Source organism: Prionailurus bengalensis, chromosome B4 (genome assembly GCF_016509475.1).
Source record: "Prionailurus bengalensis isolate Pbe53 chromosome B4, Fcat_Pben_1.1_paternal_pri, whole genome shotgun sequence".
In the NCBI taxonomy this organism is placed as follows: Eukaryota; Metazoa; Chordata; class Mammalia; order Carnivora; family Felidae; genus Prionailurus; species Prionailurus bengalensis.
This window is the reverse complement of record NC_057358.1, coordinates 131,923,741-131,948,420: the sequence shown is the minus strand read 5'-3', so window position 1 is coordinate 131,948,420 and position 24,680 is coordinate 131,923,741. Positions and strand designations below refer to the sequence as shown.

Below are 24,680 nucleotides of genomic sequence, written 5' to 3'. Positions count from 1 at the left end.
ATCCTCCAGTGACCTTTAGAAAGAAGCAAGGAAGGCAGTATCCCATTTTATGGGTAGGAAAACCAAGGCTCGGGAAGATAAGGGAGTCATTCAAGGTTGCACGGGAAGCAGTGAAGAAACGGAACCTGTGTCCTCTGGTTCCTAACCCTTTTCTCTCCCTGCGCCGTTGTGTTTTTTCCGAGCCTTTGGACGGAATAGGGAGCGTCGGGTGTGGTTTCGAGCCAAGCGCGCGTCTCCTCTCAGAATTCCTGACCTCCCTCACCTGGCCCTGGACTCTTTCTCCTCTTCTTCTGACCTGCTCCCCCCCAAGCGTTTCTGTCTCAGCAGATGGCATCACCATCCATCTGCGTGGTTGTGCAATCCAGAAGCCCAGGAGTGATCCTTGGTTCCTTGGGCTCCGTCACCCCCAGATCCGGGTCACGACTGAGTTCTGTCGGGTGCCCCTCCCAAGCACACGTTGAGTCTGCCGCTGCTTCTCCGTCCGTCATGCTTAGGTTTGGCCTGAGTGATTTCTCCCAAGTGACAGCCACGGCAGACAGCTCTGCTCTGCAGAGTCGCCAGGGGCCCGGGCTCTTGCTGTCTTGTTCTACCGTGGGTGGCCTTCATTCTCTAGGTCACCACCTGGTCCCAGGTGGGCCACGCCAGATTCAGCCATCACGGCCACCTTCCCAGTCGGCAGAAAAGCAAAGCACAGGGTGAAAAAAGGCACGCTCTCCTTCTTAGGGGCTTCCCGGAAGTTGCACAGAAGCCTTTCACCCGAATCCCTTTGGCCCGGACGTGGTGGTCACGTGGCCACAACTAACCGCAAGGGAGGCTGGGAAGCCGAGCCTTGTATTCCAGCCGCGTGCCAATCCAAAATCCGGGGCTCTGTTATTCTCCATTTTGCTGCCGCCTCTCTTTCCAGGCCGTGGTCATTGTACACACAGACTCCAGCTGCACCCCCCGCCCCCCAGCCTCTGGCTCTCCTCCCATCCTCTTCCAAGCTGCTGTCAGAGCAGAGCTTTCCAGAGCACAAATCTGATCCCTCCCTTCCCTGCTTCCCTCTTCAAGAACTCCCTATTTCCTTAACTCATCAGCTGCTTAGCCTGGCTTGAAAGGACCAGCGTGGTCAAGCCTTGCTCCTCCCTCTGGTCTCAGCTCTTGCCACCCTGTGCTCCTGGCTTTCGCCCAGACTCTTCCGTCGGCCTAGAATGCTTTCCTTTTCTTGGCCTGCCTCACTTCTGCTTGCCCTTCCCTGACCTTCAGGCTAGAGCAGGGGCTGCTGCTGTGTGGCCCCATAGCACCCCATCCCTGCGCTCAGTAGACTGCCTTCCTGGTGGACCACAGAGCCCGTGAGGGGGAGCAGCCGTGTGTGTCTTGTTCCGCCCAGTACAGTCCCCAGCCCCCGGCCTTGTGAGATGAGCACCGTGTAGTCACGCAGCTTCGGCGGTATTTACGGAGGGCTCGCTGTGCGCCATGCCCCCTGTCCGGGACTGGGGACTGTCGGATTCAAGGCAGTCGGGGAGGTGAGCTGGGAAGCAGGGTGGAGGTTAAGAAGAGGTGCAGAAATGGCCATGCCGAGGCCTGGGGGGGGTGTGTGAGGGCCAGAGCCCAGGGGTTCTCCTAGAGGTAGTCATCGTGGGGTCTCCCCCACTGCTCCCAATCCCCTGCAGTTCGTAGAAGGAAGGTGTGGTGTTCTAGACTTCTCCGGGGTGCTGACGTCCTGCCTTTGAAAGGCCTCCCCCGCCTTTGCTCGCCCAAAGGGTTCCGAGCTGCCCCACGGCACACAACCCCGTTACAGGTAGCCAGGGAGGCTGGTCAGTCGTAGAGCTGGGGTCCACATCCAGCATTCTGGCTCCGGGACCCAGGTCTTCCTTCCCCTCCCCTCGCCGGGCCACCGTGCAGTGCGGAGAGCTGGGCGGGACTCTGCTCGCCTGGGCCCGTCCTGGGCACCCCGGGCCTGACGTATGGTCGGTCCAGAGCCCTGGCTCTTCTGGTGGCCTCTGGGAGCCTTGCGTGCGCATCCTGATAACATCCAGACTTACGTTCCTGCTGTGAATTCATCACCTACTCCTGCCCCTTGCTTGTGACATGTGATCTTTGCTTCTTGAAAGGGGACTGATCTTTGAGGCAGCCCCCCCCACACACACACACTGGGACCTCAGACAAGCTGAGTGGCCTGTATCCTGGCTTGCTCCCTCCCTGTTCATCCAGCCCACAGCCCACCCTCTCTGAACACAGCACACCTTCAGGAGCTCACACAGTAGCAAGGAAAGGTAGATCCGTACCCAGCATGCAGCGGGAAATATGTTACGATAGGAACGAGGAAAGCTCTTATGTTCCCCAAACAGACCTCCCCCTTTGCCCCTTCCTTCTCTGTCCTCACTGCCGCCGCTCTTCCCCACCCCATTTGCCCGACCCTTGGCTCCCTGCTCTGTGGGCGGGTCCTCCCCCACTCTCTTCTCCCTCGGCACTGTCCATGCTTCTGTCTACCCCTCTTGCCTGGGATCGCTATGTGTCTGTTTGCACCTCTGTCTCCCCAGCAGACCGCAGAGGTCCCGAGGGACAGCGCCTGGGTCAGAGTCATCTCCCCGAATGCCCGTGGTAGTGCCAGCCAGGCACTCATGTGCATGAGGAGTATTTGTCGCGAGTGTGCTTGCCCCCGCGTCCACTGAAGGTAGATGTGTCTTTAACAGGAGGAGTTAGGGGTGCTCGGGTGGCTCAGTCGGTTAAGCGTCCGACTTCAGCTCAGGTCACGATCTCATGGTCCATGAGTTTGGGCCCAGAGCCTGGAGCCTGCTTCTGATTCTGTGTCTCCCCCTCTCTCTGCCCCTCCCCTGTTCATGCTCTGTCTCTCTCTGTCTCAAAAATAAATAAACGTTGAAAAAAAAAATTAACAGGAGGGGTTGGAAAAGGCCTCTCGGGGGCAGTTGGGGGAGAGATGGGCCTAAAAGGAGGAGGAGGAAGATTTCACCTGGAGGAGGCACCGAGAGGGCTCTGCAGAGAGAGGCACGTCACGTGCAGAGAGTTTCTCATCCGTGCCGAAGGGCTCGTGCTCAGCTTTGAAACTGGAGAGTTAGATACCACTCTAGCCTAATGGTTCTTGCCCATGTTTTGGTCTAGGACGCCCTTGAAAGTCCCAGGGGACCTCTCCACACCCCCCCCCCCAAATGCACGGGATGCGATTTCCTGAAGTTCACGGAGCCCCTGAGGCACATCTACAGCTCACTCGCAGCCAAGGCTGAGGCTTCCCAGAGCTGATGCCAGGTGGTTTTTGTCTGGAGGCTCAGTTCCAGAAGAGAGGGAAAAGACAGCCCCACGAGCCCTCTCGGTGTTCAGTCTTCTCTCTGAATCTTGCACCCCTGGCCCTAACCCAAGGCTGGCTCTCCCTCGAAAGCCTCAAGAGTTTTCTCTCCCCGTCTTTCCCCTACTGGGCCTGGAGGAGGGACAGGGTGCCCCTTGCCCCCCAGCCTTGAAATCATCATCCTGTACTATCCACACTCTGTCCTGGGGTTCCCCACACCCTTGGGGACATGTGCCCCTGGCCCAGAGTGCCCTGTCACCATCACTACCTGTTTTGATGCTCGGTGACTGTGAAATTTGCGCCCCCCCCCCCCCCTTACACCCACGGCTCTTGGTGCCAGACCTCCCTCAGCCCACACGGCCATTCCCTGGATCTTGTCATCACCAGTAACCGCGGCTCTTCTGCAAATACAAGCCCCCCACTTGCCGCCCTTGCTCCTGTCTTTCCCGCTCCTTCTCCCTAGTCCTCTCAATGCCAAGTTCTCCCCCTGCAGACACAGACCGAGGTGTCACCCTGCTAGGGTCCCCGTCCCCTTCATGGACTTCACTTCCTGCCCTGCTGAAACTGTCATTATGATCACACCTTGCATACCCTCTCTTCTTTCTTGCTTCTCTTTCTTTGTCATATTTGCTTGGCAAGACCCTAATGCTGGTTAATTCCAGTTCTCCACCATGGCCTGAAGAGCTCCCCTCCCTGCCGATTGTCCTCACCCCAAAGGGCCAGCAGGTATGTCTGACCCTGTCCTCCACCTCCTTCCCTCCCCACCCCCTTCATGCTCACCTGCAGCTGGTTGCGCCTCCACCCTGTCTGCCCACACCTGCTCCAGCATCCTGGGCCTTCCCTGTTGTCACTGCAGAGGCCAGTCCCCGTCAAGGTCAACATCCCCTCATCCACCTCAGGACATCACTTCAGCAATTCTTTCCTCTCTCCTGGATAATTTCCCCTCTTGACCAGGTTTTTTTTCCATTGCTATACAAATGTGCTGTTTCTTCTTTGTTCCTTTTTTAAAAAAAATTTCATCCTTGACTTCATTTCCCCTCAGCCACTGCCTCTATTCAGCCGTCCCCAATTCCCTCCTCCTGTTCTCTCTCTTTAAACTTGTTAAAAATAGTGAAATACTGGGGCGCCTGGGTGGCGCGGTCGGTTGAGCGTCCGACTTCGGCCAGGTCACGATCTCGCGGTCCGGGAGTTCGAGCCCCGCGTCGGGCTCTGGGCTGATGGCTCAGAGCCTCAGCCCAGAGCCCGGAGCCTGTTTCCGATTCTGTGTCTCCCTCTCTCTCTGCCCCTCCCCCGTTCATGCTCTGTCTCTCTCTGTCCCAAAAATAAACGTTGAAAAAAAAAAATAGTGAAATACACCACACATGGAAAAGTACGTGCAGCTCAATGATCACAGATACCTCTGTAACCAGCACCCATGTCAAAAGATAGAACATTGCAGCACCCCGGAAGCCCCCCTTTTGCTCCCTTGCCCCCCTAAGGGTAGCCATTAACCCAACTTACTGGTTATTGCTTCTGTGCCTGCCTTGTTTGCGCAGCCTTTTGTTAGTGAGATTTCCACATGTTTTTGCATGGAACTGGGTCCTGCTCCTGTGCAGTACAATTCTGCTGTGTTAACTACATCACAGCTCACTTATTCATTTGTGTGTTGGTGGGAATTTGGGCTGCTTCTGGTTTTCTTGGTGTGTATACGTGTGCATTTGTGGTGGGCGTCTATCGGGGAGTGGAACCAGCTCCCGAGCTGAGGCCGTACACATCCTGAGCTTCAGTGGATAATGCCCATCTGGTTTCCTGTCAGCGGTGAAAGAGATTCCTGTTACTTCTGATGTATAGTGTTGACAACTTAAAAAAAAAATCATTCTGTTGGATGTGTAGTAGTGTCTCGTGGTGGCTTTCATTTGCCTTTGCCTGATTACATACGAGTTTGAGCACCTTTGGATAAGGTGATGAACCATTTGGCACTCCCTTCAGTGAAGTACCTGCTCCATGCTCTTGAACACTTAAAAAATAAAGTTCTTTTTCTTACGGTTTTAGCATCTGTATTCAAACACACACCTTTTGTTGGTTATGCGTGTTGCAGCCATCCCCTCATGGCTTACCCTTGTACTTTCTTCTTCTTTTGGTTTTTAATGTTTATTTGTTTATTTTAGAGAGAGAGCACAACTAGGGGAGGGGCAGAGAGAGAGGGAGACACAGAATCCGAAGCAGGTTCCAGGCTCTGAGCTGTTAGCGCAGAGCCTGATGCAGGGCTCTAACTCAGGAACTGTGAGATCATGGCCTGAGCTGAAGTCGGACGCCTAACCTTTAAAATTTTTAACATTTATTTGTTTTTGAGAGACAGAGAGACAGAACGTGAGTGGGGGATGGGCAGAGAGAGAGGGAGACACAGAATCCGAAGCAGGCTCCAGGCTCTGAGCTGTCAGCACAGAGCCCGACATGGGGCTCGAACTCATGGACCGAGCCGTGGGTGAGATCATGACCTGAGCTGAATGAAGTCGGACGCTTAACCGACTGAGCCGCCCAGGTGCCCCAACCCTTGCACTTTCTTAATGCTATCTGTTGACAAGAAAGAATTCTTAGTCTCAAGGAAGTCAGAGTCTCTGATCTCTTTTATTGTTTGCTTTCATGTACCGTATAGGAAAGTTCTTCTCTACCATGAGGAGTTGAGGATATTTTTCTGTAGTTCTGTAGTATCTTCCCGAAGCTTTATTATTTTGCCCTTTGTAACTAGATTCATGATCTACCTGGAACTGATTCCTAGTTCATAATGTCTACTCTCAGGGCGTAGAAGCTCTGAGGCCTCAGCTGACGGCTAATCTTTGTTTTCTAACTACTGAAAAACTGCCCCAGTCTCTTCTTGGCTCTGTAACCTCTCTGCTGCTGTTTTCTGTTTGGTTTCTTTCTTCTTCCTCTTCTTTTTTTTTTAAGTTTATTTATTTTTGAGAGAGAGAGTGAGCATGAGCAGTGAAGGGGCAGAAAGAGAGGGGGACAGAGGATCCAAAGCCAGCTCTGTGCCGACGGCAGCAAGCCCTATGCGAGGGCTCGAATTCCTGAACTGTGAGATTATGACCTGAGCCGAAGTTGGATCTTCAACTGACTGAGCCACCCCGGTGACACTGTGGTTTCTTGACATCTTGCTCCGCCTAGCTTAGGAGGGAAAATCGCTTGCAGAATTTTGGGCTTACTTCCCTGTAATTCCCTCAAGTTCTGGCCTTCTTGGAAAACTCTGAACACTGGCTTCTCTTTGCCCATCCTAGCGGGAATTCTGGCAGCGTCTGGCTGCCTCCCAGCCTTTGTATCCTTTATATCCTGCATCACAGGTCCCAGAGTGCCCTGAGTAAAAATGTGGGGCGTACCTCAGTGTGCTTTCCCCTTCTCTGCAACCTTGGCCTGTATTCTCGTCTGCCTTGGGCTCCCTCCAACACCTTCATGTACTCATTTGCATTAAGTTCTGGTTTTCTTTTTTTTTTTTTTTTAATTTTTTTTTTTTCAACGTTTATTTATTTTTGGGACAGAGAGAGACAGAGCATGAACGGGAGAGGGGCAGAGAGAGAGGGAGACACAGAATCGGAAACAGGCTCCAGGCTCTGAGCCATCAGCCCAGAGCCCGACGCGGGGCTCGAACTCATGGAGTGTGAGATCGTGACCTGGCTGAAGTCGGACGCTTAACCGACTGCGCCACCCAGGCGCCCCAAGTTCTGGTTTTCTATTTGTTTTCAGCAGGAAGGCTAGTTTGGTATAAGCTCCTCTGTCCTATCCAGAGGTAGAGGTTCCTCCACAAATTTTATAGAATATGTTTACATTATCACTGAGTCAGGATGTTTGCCAAATTTCCCCATGACTTCTTGTTTGAACCATAGATAGTTAAAAAATTTTTTAAAGTTTATTTATTTATTTAAACAATTTTTTAATGTTTACTTATTTTAGAGAGAGAGAGAGAGAGAGAGAGAGAGAGAGAGAGAGAGACACCAAGTGTGAGTGGGGGAGGGGCAGAGAGAGAGGGAGACAGAGAATCCAAGGCAGGCTCCAGGCTCTGAGCTGTCAGCACAGAGCCCTACACGGGGCCCAGACCCACACACCATGAGATCATGACCTGAGCCAAAATCAAGAGCTGGATCCTCAACTGACTAAGACACCCAAGCACCCCATTAAAAAAAAAAAATTTTTTTTTTAGGTTTATTTGAACCATAGATAGTTTGTATGTATCTTGTTTAATTTTCAAACGTATGGGAGACTTTTCGTTCCCTTTTTGTTCTTGGTCTCTTGCTTAGTTTCACTGTGGTCAGAGAACATGGTCTAAATATTTTAAAGCTTTTGAGGGATACCTGGGTGGCTCAGTGTGTTGAATGTCCGACTCTTGGTTTCAGCTCAGGTCACGATCTCACAGTTTGTGAGTTCAAACCCAATGTGGGGCTCTGTGAAGATTATCATGGAGCCTGCTTGGGATTTTTTGTCTCCCTCTGTCTCTGCCCCTCCCCCACTTGTGTGCACGTGTTCTCTCTCTCTCTCTCTCTCAAAAATAAATAAATAAACATTTAAAAACAATAAATATTTTAAAACCTTTGAAATTTGTTCAGATGTTCTTTACAGCCCAGCTTACGCCTAGTATTTCTAACTTTTGTTTGCACGTGCTTGGAAAGAAGGCTTATTCTGTAGCTGACAGCGTTTCATCTATGTCGGCCAGGTCAGGTTTACTAATCATTCTAGATCCCATAGGGATTTGTTTTGGTTTGATTGTTTTATGAGTGGTAAAAGTTACTAAAATATTTCAGTGTGATTGTGGATTTGTCTCGTTTTTTTCTCTTTTTTGCTGGAATTACGGATGATTTCATTGTTTTTAGAAACGTCTAGCTTTAAAGATTCTATCAAGTTTGACTTTATTCTGGAGATTTATTATGAAGTGCATATTAACTTAATTGTCATCTTTTCCTGGTGGGTTGAAACTGTCATCATTATGAATTGTCCCTCTTTGTTTCCAGTAAGGCTTTTGACCTGAAACTCTATTTTGTCTCTTATCATTATAGCTTCACCAGATCTTTTCGGTTAGTATTATATTGTATAATATATAATATATAACATAATATAACATATAAATATAAAATAAATATAAAAATGTATAAATATTCTCTTTATATATATATACATTTATATATATACATTATATATACATTTATATATATACATTATATATACATTTATATATACATTATATATACATTTATATATATACCTTATGTGTGTGTGTGTGTGTGTATATATATATATATATATATACATACATATATATATATACACACATTTTCCATATATTTTTAATCTTGTTAAGAGTATAGAGTTGACTTTTTTCCCATATTATCTTTGTCTGTTATTCCTTACATTTATTTGGAACATTAAGTCTCTACTTCATACAATTCTGATATATTTGGGTCTAAATCTGTCATCTTGTTATTTTCTTTGTTATTGTTCTACCTATTTTCTTTATTCCTTTCTTTCTTGTCTTCTTACACATTTAGTTTTATTTTTGTTTTGTTTTAGTTAGCTTTACTGAGATGCGATTTACAAAAATGAGAAATTTACCAACTGGAAGTGTAGCATTTGGTGAGTTTCGGTGACAGGGCACACCCATGTGCCATCACCACAGTTAAGATACAGAACATTTCTGTGGTCTCCAAAATTCCCTCCATGCTCCTTTGTGGTAAGTCCCCGGCACCCACCACAGCCCCTGGCAAACACTGATACGCTTTCTGTCACTAAGGTTTTGCCTTCTAATCATACAGCATGTAGTCTTAAGACTTTTTTTTTCCACTTAGCGTCATGGTTTTGCAATTCATGATCGTTTTCTTATTATTCCATTTGTCCCCTCTCTGTCAGTCCGAAAGTTATGCATTCTGTCATTCACTCTCTCTTTTTTTTGTCATTCTCTTTCAGTGATAACTGTTGCGCGACAGTTCTCTGTGGGTCTCTCGTGTGTCTCGCAAGCAGAGACACTGACTTCCTCTGTTTCAGGGTATCTTTACAAGGAGGTTAATACAGCGAACAGCCTTAGAAAATAGAGATTGGGTCTTTCCCTAGAGCAGAGGGGACCTTTGCTTACTCTCTTGTGGAATAAAAATCATATCATCCTCCAGGGCAAAGCTGAGACAGATTTGCTTATTCACAGTGGTAAGAGATTCAAGTTCCCTACACTCAGGGTTTCTCTCTTCTAATGCAACGTGAGCAGGTGTCACCTGGCCCTCTTCATGTCACCCTGTGGGAACTGGATCCCAGGGAACTGGCACACACGCTGATACTCTGGCTACCGCTGTTGCTGGGAGTAACAATTTGGCCTTTGTCTTGGGTCCAGGAATCTTGTGTCTTCTGCCAGCATCCATGAAACTATGTCAGGCTAACTTGTTAGTTTGCAAGTAGGGCAAAACCGGAAACCCTTCCCAGTTCTTGATAGAACCCTAGAGATCGGAACACACATCCTTGGACTGACTGAAGTCCAATTGGTACGTTAGTGTCTCCCAGAACAACAGACGGGTCCTAGAACTTTTTAACCCCATTTGTTCCTCTCTAGGCTTCTATACCATTTGTTTTTTTAATTCTATTTTTATTTTAAACACAAGACATGATGCCACCAACACTTATTTAGTTTCACCCACAAAAATGCCAGTTTCCTGGTACTTCGTTCCCGCCCCCTGTATCTTAGGCCATCGATATGGGATCAAGTTCCTTCTATCTGGAGAACATCCGTTTCTGTTGTCTTTTGTGTAGGTCTGCTAATGACAAAGCCTCTCTCTCTTTCTCTTGGTTTGTGTGACGAGTGAAATGTTTTAATATCAGCTTCCTACTTAAAGGGAAGCGTGCTGGTATAGAATTCTCATTGACATTTATTTTCTTTTAGCTCTTTAAGATGTCATTCCACTGTCTCTGGCTTCCACTGCTGAGAGGCCAGCCGCCAGTGTTTGAAGACAACTTTTTCCTCTGCTATTTTGCTCCACGTTTTGTGTACAGCCGTTGTAATATGGTACCTGTCAGTTGCTGCTGTGTTTCAGTAGGTTGACGGATGTGTGTCGTCCTCTGTTACTGCTGTGTAACAAACTACCCCAGGACTTGCCTTAAAACAACAATCAATTGTGTAGCCCACACACATATGCAATTTGAGCCGAGCTCAGTGGGCAAAGCTCTCTTCTACTTTGCATGGTGTTAGCCAGGGTGGCTTGACTGCAGGGTCCAATTCTAAGATGACTCATTCACAGCTGGCAGGTTGGAGCTGGCTGTTGCCTGGAAGTTCGTCCAGAGCTAAGGGTCCAAGGTCAAGAGTCATCCCTGTGGGTTGTGTCAGTTTTCCCATAGCATGATAACTGGGTCCCCAGAAAAAAGAGGTGGAAACTTCCAGTCTCTCAAGACCTTGCTCCAGAAACTAAAGCGGCATCACCTCCGCCATATTCTATTGGCAAAACAGTTACAGAGTCAAATTAAAGGGTAAAGAGACATAAGGCACCACTACTCAATGGGAGCAGTGTCAAAGAATTTGGGGGCCATGTTTTAAAAACCTGCACGAGGTCCCTAAGTGTGAATTTCTATTTTTGTGTTTGTGTGGGAGGGCGCGCAGATATTTTCAGTCAGTCTAAAAAAAGGTTTCATCAATTTTGAAAAGTTCACAGACATGAACTCTTCAAACATGGCTTCTGTGCCATTCTTTTTCTGTTCTGTTTCTGTAGCGCCACTTATATGTGTGGTCGATCTTTTCGTTATATATTCTGTGTCCTTTTTCTCCTGTCCTGCCTTTTCATCCTTAAGCTCTTCAGGCTTTATTCTGTTTACTCTTTTCCGGCCTATGTTCCTATCCACTAGTTTCTCTTCAGCATTTCCCAGTCTGCTTTTTTTTTTTTTTTAATGTTTATTTTTGAGAGAGAGAGAGAGAGAGAGAGAGCAAGCAGAGGAGGGGCAGAGAGAGAGGGAGACAGGGGATCTGAAGTGGGCCCTGTGCTGACAGCCAAGTGCTTGATGCAGGGCTCGAACTCTCGAACCATGAGGTCATGTCCTGAGCCAAAGTCAGACACTTAACCAACTGAGCCACTCAGGCCACATCCAGTCCGCTTTTATATTTGGCCACTGGGTTCTTAAACTGTTGGCAATTGGATGTATGTATTCACTTATTTATTAAGATTTTATTTTTATTGATGTATTTTTAATTTTTTTAACGTTTATTTATTTTTTGAGAGACAGAGAGAGAGAGCATGAGTAGGGGAGGGACAGAGAGAGAGAGGGAGCCACAGATTCCAAAGCAGGCTCCAGGCTCTGAGCTGTCAGCACGGGGCTCGAACCCATGAGATCATGACCTGAGCCGAAGTCGGACACCTAACCAACTGAGCCACCGAGGTGCCCCGAAGCCTGGCCTTCTGTTTCTTTTATGTTTGCCTCTCCCAGGTACCTGGTAGCATTAGCCCTTCAGGGTGCCCACCCACGGTAAGAGGTGGCCCGCCCCTGGCCTCCGGTCCCTGTCCCCCGAGCCCACGAGGTTGTCAGTGCTACGGTGTATCCCTCCGGCCTCTCAAGTGACAGCAGCCTTCAACACCAGGCTCACTTCCTAGATTTCCGTAATCCGTCCAGCCTGGCACTTCATCCCAGTCTACTTAGGTATCCAGCGCCTCAAGCAGATGGCCTCTTATATTTTGTCGCGCATTTCTGCTTGTCCCGAGGAGGCGCTCCCGTTCACATGACCTAGTCTGCCGTGGGAGTGGGAGGCCTCAGAGAGATCCTGTTTTCTTTTGGGTTCTTCTCACCGGAATTCAAATGCCTGCTTCCACCTTCCCCGTTAGCTACCTCTGCTTGCTCCCCTCTACAGCAAAACCCCCCCAACGTACTGTCTGTACTTCTTCAGTTTCTTCCATTCCATTCCTTCTTAAACCATTCGAGTCAGGCTCTGCTTTCCACCTAAAGTGTCTTGTCAAAGTCGTCAGTGGATGCTAAGCCCAATGATCAATTTTCAGTGTCATTTCCTTTTTTTTTTTTTTTTTTTTTAACATTTTTATTTATTTTTGAGACAGGGAGAGACAGAGCATGAACATGGGAGGGTCAGAGAGAGGGCGACACAGAATCGGAAACAGGCTCCAGGCTCTGAGCCGTCCGCCCAGAGCCCGACGCGGGGCTCGAACTCACGGACCGCGAGATCGTGACCCGAGCCGAAGTCGGCCGCTCAACCGACTGAGCCACCCAGGCGCCCCAATTTTCAGTGTCATTTCCAGTTGTCATTTCGTGTCATTATACCCGACAGAGCAACAGCATTTAACGTGGAGCACGCTGATGTTAAGAGGTTGGCAGGACGAAACAAAGAGGAGCCGAGGAGAATGAGGAATAACTTCCTTCCTTGTCCTCTCTTCTTTGTTTTTTCTATAGCGGTCATTCCGCGGCAGTTTGTTTAATGTACTTCCTTATTTTGATTTTTACCTTACTCATTGTGTTGATCTCGCCCACAAAAACGTGGGCTCCGGGAAGGCAGGCCATGTCATCTGTTTCGTTCATTAACTTACCCCTCCATTTAGAACAGTGGCAGGGGCTTGGGGCGCTCGGGTGGCTCAGTCGGGTAAGTGTCTGAATTCAGCTCAGGTCATGATCTCGCGGTCCGTGAGATCGAGCCCCGTGTCGGGCTCTGTGCGGACAGTTCAGAGCCTGGAGCCTGCTTTGGATTCTGTGTCTCCCTCTCTCTCTGCCCCTCCCCTGCTCATGCTCTGTCTCTCTCTGTCTCAAAAATGAATAAACCGAAAGAAAGAAAGAAAGAAAGAAAGAAAGAAAGAAAGAAAGAAAGAAAATCCTGACTCCATTTAGAGGTGTGTGCGTGCATGCGTGTGCACGTGTGCGTGGCGGAGAGGGGAGTCCAGCTGGAACAGGTCGGTGCACAGCCAGAGGCAGGCAGTGAGCCGTCCGTGGGGACCCAGGGCTTCTGACTCCAGCGAGGGTGTGGGCTGAGGCTGGCTCATTTCTGTGTCGTCCTCCTGTGCCCTGGCTCCACAGACTCTTCCAGCTGGAGAGGGAGACGGACGCCCTCGTGAACTTCCAGCACTATTCTATCCAGCTGCCGCCCTTCTATGAGAGCTCCAGCCAAGTCCTGCACGTCGAGACCCTGCAACAGCTGACCGACCTCGTCCGCAGCCATCCCAGCTGGTCGGCGGCCCATTTGGCGGTGGAGTTGGGCATCCGAGAGTGCTTCCATCACAGCCACATCATCAGGTGGGCCAGGAGGGCCGGACCCTCAGGAAGGTCTCTGTGTGTGTGGACGGGCGGGTCCGGGGAGTCTCTCAGCCCTGCCTCAGTTCCCCTCTGCGGGCCGGTGTTGCCTCTGAGTGGGGAGTATACGAACGCCGGACTGAAGCCAGAAGGAGAAACGTAGGGCCCACCTGGTGTGTTATACCCACCATGAACTTGAATCCTTCCAATACCCGCATGAAGGGTCATCAGCCCCCCAAGAGACTATGTGGCCCGTGCAAGGTCAGTCCGCTGGAGACGGCCGAAGAGGCCTCAGATCCTTGCATCTCCTTCCAAGGATCCGGGTGCCCTCCTGGTGGCTGGACCGCTTTCTTGCATATGGCCCCTCAGCCAACACTTCCGTCAGTGGAAGTGCCCCCCGAGAGGGACCATGTGGGCCCTGCCGCCTGCTTGCCCTGAGGTGACCGCAGCTCGTTTCAGCTCCCAGGCCCTAGGCTCAAAACTCCTCACTGCCCTTTATAGCCTACGGACCTGTTCTTGCACACCATCATGGTGTTTCACTTCCTAGTGCTTCTGTCCATTTCCTAGGGTGGGCGCAGCTGCTATTGTTATCTTTTCGTAGATAAGGATATTGAAGCCCCGAGAGATTAAGCCAGTTGCCCGAGGTTAATGAGATTTCTGCCTTCCAACCCTCTCTACCCCACCCTGCCTGCCTCCCACTTCAGGCTGGCGTGGGCCTAGGACTCGTGTCTCATACGGATGTGCCACTGAACAACTGATAAGATCACATCGGCCACAAATAAGTGGTTTGAACCAGGCAGCCTGAGCATGGCGTGAATGCCCCTGAGCTCCAAGCCCACTTCCCTCTTCTGCACTTGAGTTTCTCAGCACCCCTCCCTCCTTCCCTCCCCCACCCCCCCCCCCCCCCCCGCCACAGCTGTGCCAATAGCAGGGAGAATGAGGAGGGCTGTACCCCCCTGCACCTGGCCTGCCGCAAGGGCGACGGGGAGATCCTGGCGGAGCTGGTACAGTACTGCCACGCCCAGATGGACGTCGCGGACAACAACGGAGAGACTGCCTTTCATTACGCCGTCCAGGGGGACAATTCCCAGGTGCTGCAGGTGAGCGGGGGTGATCGGTGCTGGCCACACCCCACTGTCCCCACTTGGCCCCGAGCTCCATCCTGGAGGGTGTGCCCTCTCCTCCCTTCCCTCCTCCTGCTCGCCAAGGAGAGACACATCCTTGGTCACTGTACTCTGACCACCCTCGGGAGGTCCTCCAACCCAGGAAGTGAAATCAGAGGTCCAGTCCAGCCAGTCAGTTTAGTTCAGCTTGTCCCAAGCACCCACCGAGCCTGACCCTGGGCTGGGTGAATTCATTTCAGCCTTTCCTGGAGGGGCTCATGGTCCGGTGGGACCAGATCTCCAGTGCCCATCCCTGGGAACAACCCCCTTTTAAGTTTCTTAATTCAGAAAAAATTTTTTATTTAATTTTTTTTTAATGTTCATTGACTTTTGAGAGACAGAGAGAAAGAGACAGAGACAGAGTGCAAGCAGGGGAGGGGCAGAGAGAGAGGGAGACACAGAATCCGAAGCAGGCTCCAGGCTCCGAGCCGTCAGCACGGAGCCCGACGTGGGGCTCAAACCCGCGAACCGTGAGATCGTGACCTGAGCCGAAGTCGGACACCCAGCCAATTGAGCCATCCAGGCACCCCCAGGAATTTTTCCCATAAGCCACAGCAATGGCGGCTCAGCCCCCCAGCCGGCTGGCACAGACAGCTTCCTGTTTGCCTCCAAACCTCCTTTCTCCGGGGCTTCCCTTAACGTTCCTACCCGGGTTATAATCCTACCCGTGTTATCTCATCGGCAGACTTCCCTTCCCCTCAAGTCTCGGCGGAGGGGGTTGGCCCGGAGGGTGTTGGGGAGGGTCACGCAGGGGGCTTGCCTCTGTCAGGCCCCAGCCCACCCCAGTGTCCCTCTGGCAGCTCCTAGGGAAGAACGCATCAGCCGGCCTGAACCGGGTGAACAACCAAGGGCAGACCCCACTGCACCTGGCCTGCCAGATGGGGAAGGAAGAGATGGTCCGAGTACTGTTACTCTGTAACGCTCGGTGCAACATCGTGGGGCCCAGTGGCTACCCCATCCACGCAGCCATGAAGTTCTCCCATAAGGGGTAAGACCGCCCCCCACCCCCCGCCCCGTTGGCTGGCTCTCTAGCTCTGACATCTCTTGTCCTCACGCCCAAGTGAGCAGTGGCTTCCCCAGGCTCATTAGATGTGTATCAGATGCTGGTGCCCAGGGCCGGCCTGGCACGAACAGAGTGCTCGATGAACGTGTAGCAGGTGTGAATCTCCATCCAGAAAGTCAGCTGTGCAAAGTGCAGAGCTTTCAGATGTTTTCCGTAACGCACCTTAATTTCTGGCCACGAACCTCCCTCTCCCAAACTGGAGAAGAACGATCCAAATCCTCCCCGGGTTCCTCCCCTTTCCACCTCCCCCAGGTGGTCCTCCTGGGCTGGAGTCACACACAGCCCCGGGGAGGGGCCCCCCCGACCTGGGTCCTCTCGCACCCAAGCCCACCAGCCCGATCCGAACCCCTTCCTGGCTACAGTGCTGCCCTGTGGCTTCTGCAGCTTCCTGGCTCGAGGCCCAGGAATGCTTGGCAAGGTGGCCCAGAGCCCCATCTGCCCCATCTTTCCTGGCTGGTGGCACCGTTGGGAGGCAGGTACCAGGCGCATGCCGTGGGGAGCCCCAGACCAATCTGGGGCTTCTTCCCTTCTCCCGAGACCTGGGAAACCCTGTTCTCGGGAAGATTCTCCATGTGGAGTGTGGGTATGTGTGTATGCGTGGGGGGGGGGGGGTGAGAAAAGAGAGGAATATCTTAAAATGTGGCCCAGTGGGAACGCTGTCTGGAATGGCTGACCGAATGAATGAACGAGGCAGTCGGTCCCGCAGTCCGGACACTGTGCTAGGCGCTGGCCTTAGACGGAAAAGAAAGCAGCTCTGGGACAGGAGACACAGAGGTCACCCGGTCCTTCTGGGCTGTGCTAAACAGGCAGGGGGAAGAGGAGAGAGGGCTGCACGCACACGGGGGCGGGGGCAAGCCTGGCTGTCCCTCAGGCTCTTCCTCTTCTGGAGTCTGCCCCCACCGTGCCGGCCCCTCTGGCGACGCCATCCCCTCAAAGGTCTGGTCCAAGCTTGGGCCAGCCCCCCTTGCCATGTCCTCCCCAGCACAGCCAAGATGGAGAACTTCCAGAACGACCTGACCAAACGGTTGGAGACAGTACTGACACCTCACCCCCAGGGGTCAGGTTCCCCGGGGGCAGGCTGCACCTGGAACGGGCACGCGTGGTGGGTGATGCCGTGTCATAGCTGAGACGTAGCATGGCGGCCTCCCTCTGGCTCAGCTCAGCCTCCCCAAGCCTTGCTGTCCAGGGGCCTGGAATTGTCCACGTTGTGCCTTCCTTGGACACCCCTAGCCGCATTCCTCTCTCCCCTGCCAGGCCTCCCCTGTGGGGCTGGCAGAGATCGCAAAGGGTCGTCGCACATTAGACGACGCAGGGAGCCTCACACCTCGGGCGTGCCCGACTCCTGCCACAGCCGCGTCCTCCCAGGGCCCCGGCGGGGCCATCCCTCTGCCACCGCGCGGCAGCTGGTGGCAGCGATCACAGGTGTTAGGGCCACAGAGAGGGGTTCCGTCCCCGCTCCCATCTGGGAGCCCCTCCGCTGTTAGCGTCAGCTCGGCTGACCTTCGCAGAGCCAGGTGGGGGCCAGGGACTCGACTTTTCACTCTGCCAGCTGTCTTCAAGGGTCGTTAGTGTTGTAGCACGTATCAGAATTCCCTGCCCTTTTAAGGCAGAGTAAGATACGGACGGACCACATTTTGTTTTCCCCTGCATCTGTTGACGGGCACTTGGGTTGTCTCCCCTTTTTGGCCAGTGTTGCTAGGAATGTGGGAGAACGAGTATCTGTCTGAGCCCCTGCTTTCCGTTCCTTTGGCTGTACACCCGGGAGTGGGGAGTCGCTGCAGCCTTAATTGCTGTGCCTGCGCTTCCCGCTGGACGCAGGTCACTGCGTGAAACAGCAGGAGCGGAGGGAGGGCCGGGGGATGGAGGGCGACCACGTGCCAGGCGCAGAAATGAAATGTCTTCTCTCCCTCAACCCCCACGAGTCCGGCTAGGACCGCGCCCGTGTTGCAGACGGCCTCAGCCACTTTCCAGAGATCACCAGGGAGGAGGCTGGGGCTTGACCCTAAAGCCAGCACCAGTGAGAGTGATCATGGCCGATTGCTGCTATCAGGGAAGGCTTCCTGGAGGCGGGGGCTTGAGCTGTGTATAGGGGCTCAGGATACCCTGGACATACCGCAGTGCACGTGCTGGTTGGTTTTGTTGCAACTTTATTTGCAGACACTCTTCTTCCCCAGTGGTTGAAGCCCCCAAGTCGTGGCCTTTTCCAGCCATCCCCAGGCCACCTCCCACCATCCCATGGCCTTCTATACTGCCCCTTGGCTCCTTTTCCCCCTAGGTGTGCTGAAATGATCATCAGCATGGACAGCAGCCAGATCCACAGCAAAGACCCTCGCTATGGAGCCAGCCCCCTCCACTGGGCCAAGAACGCAGAGGTAGGCAGAGTCTGAGGGTGAGTGGTGGGGGGGAGGGGGCAGGGGGCAGGGTCCCAGGGCCCCATGTTCCTCAGCTGCCTGCAGGAAGGAGGTCCCTGAGATGATTCTGGGGGGTTGATCTCATAGTGGTCCCGCAGGCTTTGCTGCTCATAGGCTCAGGGTCCTGGCTGTGGGTTCTTTGCGTATGAATTGGGGGTCGTATGGCCTGGCTTTGGAGGCGTGAAATCAGCGAGGTGACGTGTGAGAAAAGGCTTCATAAAGTGCCAAACAGAAGTTGGTGCTGGTACTGGCTGTGCCCACAGAGAGCCTGGTGGGGCAGCGATTCCACGGGCCGCCCCTAAGCCAAGCTCCATGCCCCTGGGAGGGTGGAGGCCTCTGGTTCCTCATCTCCAGGAAGCACAGCTCAACAGGGCCCTGGATGCCCCAGAGATTGTGGTCCGTTGTGACGGGCCAGGAGGGAGGAGATTGCCAACTTCTTCAGGGTACCTCCTTCCTGCCCTGAGCGAGACGCCAAGTCCGGCCTTTCGTGTTCGAGTGTACGAGTTGTCATTCGTTGTCACCCCTCTGTGAGGTAGGGACTTGCATTTCTATTGCCACAGAAAACTGAGGTCCAGAGGGTGTGACGGCCTACCCAAGCTCCCAGGGCTGGGAGGAAGTAAGGCTGAGCTGTGGGCTCGGGACTGACCGGTTCCAAAGGCCACGCCCCTCGCCCCGTCCCAGCCTCCCAAGGCCACGCCCCTCCCCAGGTCCCAGGCTCCCAAGGTCACGTCCCTCCCCAGGTCCCAGGCTCCCAAGACCACGCCCCCCGGTCCCAGGGTCCAAGGCCACGCCCCTCCCCAGGTCCCAGGCTCCCAAGGCCACGCCCCTCCTCCCCAGGTCCCAGGCTCCCAAGGCCACGCCCCTCGCCCCGTCCCAGGCTCCAAAGGCCACGCCCTTCCCCGCGTCCCAGGCTCCCCAGGGCTGTGGGGCGTGCAGGGGCGGGTGTCGCCAAGGCCCAGGGAGTGGCCAGACTTTGGCAGGATCCCAGGGAAGGTCACAGGGAGCAGGGCAAGTTGTGGGACTTTGCTGAGATGCGTGGGGTCCCGTTAGTTCCAGGAAAGGACCCGGGAGCCCCTTAAATCAGCCAGCACAAATCAGCTCTTTGTCCTCTACCGTCCTGCTGATGATGTGGGAGCCAAGATGTAGGGCCACCCCCAGAACTGGGGCCTGCCACCTGAGTTCTTGTTGCTAGTGCTTTCCGGAGGCCCGATACCTGACGGCCGCTCAGGGCGGCAGTGGCAGCCCCCAGGTGTCGCCGGCCCCTGTTGCCCTTAGTGACCGCCTCCTTGGGCGCGGACCCTTTCTCCCGCAGATGGCCCGCATGCTGCTGAAGCGGGGCTGCGACGTGAACGGCACCAGCAGCTCGGGGAACACAGCCCTGCATGTGGCCGTGATGCGCAACCGCTTGGACTGTGTCATGGCCTTGCTGACCTACGGGGCCAACGCCAACGCCCGCGGAGAGCACGGCAACACGCCGCTGCACTTGGCCATGTCGGTGAGCCTGCAGGGGTGGGTGGCGGGCTACCCGTCGCTCCCTCCCTTGACACCCTCTTCCTTTCCCTGCCTCTCAGAATCTTCTTACCTGCTTACACTCCATTCAGACCTGCCTTCCCCCTTAGGAACCTTCCGTGTCCCCCTTTCAGCCCAGAGTATCGTCTCCTTCCTCTATGCCCCTGTCCCTCTGGCTCCCGCATCCCCCTTGTGACAAGTGCATGGTGTGATGGCTCTGGCTACCCGCTGTGGCCTTGGGCAAGTCACGTCACGCCTGTCAGCCTCGATTTCCTCATCTGGAAACCGGGGGTGTCGGTACTGGCTGCGGAGTGAGCGGTGGATGCTCGGTAACCCCAGGAGGAATGTCCAGACGACACATGTGGTACCTGGCACCAGTGGGCAACCCTCAGATGTCACTTCTCCTCTCCTGCATCAGGGAAAAATACCCGTCTGCATACTGTTTCTATCTCCTTGGGGGGGGGCTGTAAGCTCCTGGGAGGCAGGGTCTGCTTGTGCATCTCCGTGGCCCATGGTAGGTGTTGGCCGCGGCTTTTGGTTTATTATAGAGCAGAGGTCCCCCCTCCAGTCTGGATAGACAACTGGAGTATGAACATAAGGAATACAGGGAAGGGACTCTTACTACGTTACGGATGTGTGTGTGTTCCCATTCCGTAGCAATACCGTGTATACATAAGAATGTTCAACAGATTTCCAAGTGATGGAGTTGGAGAGGCATCTGGGACTCTAAAAGTAGAATGAGGGGCGCCTGGGTGGCTCAGTCGGTAAAGCATCCGACTTCGGCTCAGGTCATGATCTCACGGTTCGTGGGTTCGAGCCCCGCGTCGGGCTCCGTGCTGACAGCTCGGAGCCTGGAGCCTGCTTCGGATTCTGTGTCTCCCTGTCTCTCTGCCCCTCCCCTGCTCATGCTCTGTCTCTCTCAGTCTCTCAAAAATAAGTAAATGTTAAAAAAAATTTTAAAGATGTAGATTTAGGGCAAACTCAGAGACATCCTGTTTTATAGCAAAGCCCATCACTGTGGTGGAGACACTGTTACCCTGGGAGGTGGAAACTGTAAATGAAACCATGGCCATTTTCAGCACTGAATGAGCCATTAGAATGATCTAGTCCATCAGTTCTCAAAATTTTGGGTCTATGTGGTCCCTTTATAGTGTTAAAAATTAATTATTGAAGGGGCGCCTGGGTGGCGCAGTCGGTTAAGCGTCCGACTTCAGCCAGGTCACGATCTCGCGGTCCGGGAGTTCGAGCCCCGCGTCAGGCTCTGGGCTGATGGCTCGGAGCCTGGAGCCTGTTTCCGACTCTGTGTCTCCCTCTCTCTCTGCCCCTCCCCCGTTCATGCTCTGTCTCTCTCTGTCCCAAAAATAAATAAACGTTGAAAAAAAAAAATTAAAAAAAAAATTAATTATTGAAGATCCCAAAGATTTTTTTGTTTATATGGATTTTATCTATCTATATTTATTAGATTGGAGTTTAAACATAAGACATTTTCAAAATATTAATTCACTTATTAAAAAAATTTTTTTAATGTTTATTTTTTTTTTTAATTTTTTTTTTATTATTTAATTTTTTTTTTCCAACGTTTTTTTTTTTTATTTATTTTTGGGACAGAGAGAGACAGAGCATGAACGGGGGAGGAGCAGAGAGAGAGGGAGACACAGAATCAGAAACAGGCTCCAGGCTCCGAGCCATCAGCCCAGAGCCCGACGCGGGGCCCGAACCCACGGACCGCAAGATCGTGACCTGGCTGAAGTCGGACGCTCAACCGACTGCGCCACCCAGGCGCCCCTTAATGTTTATTTTTGAGAGAGGGACCGAGCATGAGTGGGAGAAGGACAGAGAAAGAGGCGGAGGCACAGAATCCCAAGCAGGCTCCAGGCTCTGCGCTGTCAGCACGGGGCCCAACACAGGGTTCGAACTCACGAACTGTGAGATCATGACCTGAGCCGAAGTCAGCCGCTTACCGGACTGAGCCACCCAGGTCCCCCTCCCAATATCGGTTCGTTTAAAAAGAACAATTCACCAATCAACCAGCCAGCCAAATTAAATAACATTTTTATGCAAAACAACCTTATTTTCCAAAACAAAAAACAACCCAGGAGAGTTGGCATTCTTTTGCATCTTTGTGAATCTTTTTAACGCCTGGCCTCAGAGAAGACATACTGAGCCTCCTATCTCCTGCTACATTTATTCTCTTGCAATATGCTGTTGAATATATGTTGGGGGATAAGAAGGAAATCTGGCCTCCCAATGCTGTGTTGGAAAAGACCCACAGTTGCACCTTTTCAGAGAATCGGGGATACTCTTTGATGTTGCACCCAAACTGGACAAGGGTAGTTTCTGACAAGTCAGTTGCAGTGGGCAGAGCAGCCATCTCCAGGAGCTTTTCACACTTTGTTCCATTAAACACTTTATTCCACTGGTACCTCTTGCACTCGGCATGGATCTCTCACCCATGCGTGATTTCCTTGGAAAATACCGGTTCACCCTGTATGCGTAGAAACGGCGACCCATTTCATCAGACGCTGTCAAACCCCCACATTTGTAAATATCCCCACTGATCTCATCAGAAAAACCTCTCAGTTTGGGGAAGCCGTCAAAGCTGTCAAGCCCACTCGCGGCATATACAAGTTTTCTGGAATTGCCATTTTTGTTTGCAAGCTTGAATTTTGTCGCTGGCACAAAATATCGTCAGATGTTTTTCTTGAAGTGCCAGGCTCACTGCGTTCATTTTTTTTTTTTTATTTTTTTTTCAACGTTTTTTATTTATTTTTGGGACAGAGAGAGACAGAGCATGAATGGGGGAGGGGCAGAGAGAGAGGGAGACACAGAATCGGAAACAGGCTCCAGGCTCTGAGCCATCAGCCCAGAGCCTGACGCGGGGCTCGAACTCACGGACAGCGAGATTGTGACCTGAGCCGAAGTCGGACGCTTAACCGACCGCGCCACCCAGGCGCCCCATCACTGCGTTCATTTTTGAGAACACGTCTTCTGGATACCCAAGGCTGAACAATCGTAGTTTGTCAGTCATGGTCTCAAATAAAAATGGTGTTCCCGGGGGAAAAAAAACGCGCGCTTCTGCTCACAACTCCAGCAAATTGCCGACGTGCTTTTCCTCAAGATAACAGTTGTACTCTGGTATGCCACAGAAATGCCCAGGCTTTCTCTCTATCTTACAACACAAGGACACGATGTCAAATCGTAATAAAATTCATTCTTACTGCTTCATGAAGGGCATTCCAAAGTGAGACTGGTTTTTTAATTAATTGGCTGATTTTTTAAAATGTCTTTATCTTTTTTTTTTAATTTTTTTTTCTTTTTTCAATGTTTTTATTTATTTTTCGGACAGAGAGAGACAGAGCATGAACGGGGGAGGGGCAGAGAGAGAGGGAGACACAGAATCGGAAACAGGCTCCAGACTCGAGCCATCAGCCTAGAGCCCGACACGGGGCTCGAACTCACGGACCCGAGATCGTGACCTGGCTGAAGTCGGACGCTTAACTGACTGCGCCACCCAGGCGCCCCTTAAAATGTCTTTATTTATCTTTGAGAGAGAGAGAGAGAGAGAGACAGAGTGCAAGCAGGGGAGGGGCACAGAGAAATGGAGATACAGAATCCAAAGCAGTCTCCAGGTTCTGAGCTGTCAGCACAGAGCCCAACGCGGGGCTCGAACTCAGGGACCATGAGATCGTGACCTGAGATGCTTAACCTATTGAGCCACCCAGGCGCCTGTTAATTGGTTGATTTTTTACTGCTAGTGAGTGGCAGAGAAGAACCACAACGGTGTCACCGTCTTGCTATGGCACTAGGAGCTTTATCCATCATTGTTTTTATGCCATCAGTGCTAAAGTCAACACAATGCAAGAAGCAAACACCATCTTGATAGTCTTATGAAAGCAGGTTTTTTTTTTAATTTATTTTTAGTAATCTCTACGCCTGGGGCTCAAACTCTCACAACCCCAAGATCAAGAGCTGCACACTCTTCCAACTGAGCCAGCCAGAGGCCCCTGTGAAAACAGTTTGAACCTCACAAAACCCTCTAGAGGGTCTCACACGTTTGGTGGGGGGCGGGGGGGTGGGCACTGAGGACTGCTGACTTTCACTGGTTCCCATACCTCAGGAACTTGCAGACCGGCCTCACATTTTTTGGCACGTTGATGTGTCACTTGCACAATTAGTGCTTAATCATTTCTTTAAGTTGGTTTGCTTTTATTAACTTATTTTTTTATAAAGTTGTTATTTATTTATTTTTAGAGAGAGTGAGAGCACGTGTGTGCACCAGCCAGGAAGGGGCAGAGAGAAAGAGGGAGAGCATCCCGAGCAGGCTTCACGCTGTCGGTGCAGAGCCCAATGCTGGGCTCGATCTCACAAGCCGTGAGACCATGACCTGAGCCGAAATCAAGAGTCGGCCGCTTAACCCGCTGAGCCGCCCAGGCGCCCCTAAGTTGGCCTGCTTTTAAATCTTACTTAAATTTATTTCAACGTTTATTTTTATTTTTGGGACAGAGAGAGACAGAGCATGAACGGGGGAGGGGCAGAGAGAGAGGGAGACACAGAATCGGAAACAGGCTCCAGGCTCCGAGCCATCAGTCCAGAGCCCAACGCGGGGCTCGAACTCCCGGACCGCGAGATCGTGACCTGGCTGAAGTCGGACGCTTAACCGACTGCGCCACCCAGGCGCCCCTACTTAAATTTATTTCAAAGGAGATGTTCTGTCGCCACCGTAAGGGGTAAACCAGTGACACGTAAAGAAGGAAACCAAAACAGAAATGCATAACTAATGACTCAAGCATGCATAATCACCAGTGCCCATATAAATCCTAATGTACACGAACCACTATTTGGAAAACTGCATTCTAGACACAAGTCTTCATTCTCCAGGCCAGGAGATCAGGCCGGTCTCCAGGCAGCCAGTTGATTGGCTTGTTCTGGGAAACCACGCCCCACCCTGCCCCGCCCAGCCTCCGATGTTAAATGCACAATGCGCTTTGGAGGCAAGCTGCCCTTGGAGGTTGCCGTCAGGGAGGACATGTGCCCAGTTACCT

The 24,680-nt window shown here is 52.0% G+C and overlaps 1 protein-coding gene across 7 annotated transcripts in view; it reads left to right on the top strand.

Moving 5' to 3' along the window:
- The window catches only part of PLA2G6 (phospholipase A2 group VI), a 59,723-nt gene that overhangs the window by 13,079 nt on the left and 21,964 nt on the right, over positions 1 to 24,680 (top strand). For all 7 annotated transcript variants that reach the window (XM_043562563.1, XM_043562565.1, XM_043562560.1 and 4 more), the window contains exons 3-7: positions 13,280 to 13,495; positions 14,409 to 14,592; positions 15,456 to 15,643; positions 17,994 to 18,090; positions 19,442 to 19,624. In XM_043562563.1, the coding sequence (XP_043418498.1) occupies positions 13,280 to 13,495; positions 14,409 to 14,592; positions 15,456 to 15,643; positions 17,994 to 18,090; positions 19,442 to 19,624 (868 nt within the window). The remainder of the gene's footprint in view (positions 1 to 13,279; positions 13,496 to 14,408; positions 14,593 to 15,455; positions 15,644 to 17,993; positions 18,091 to 19,441; positions 19,625 to 24,680) is intronic.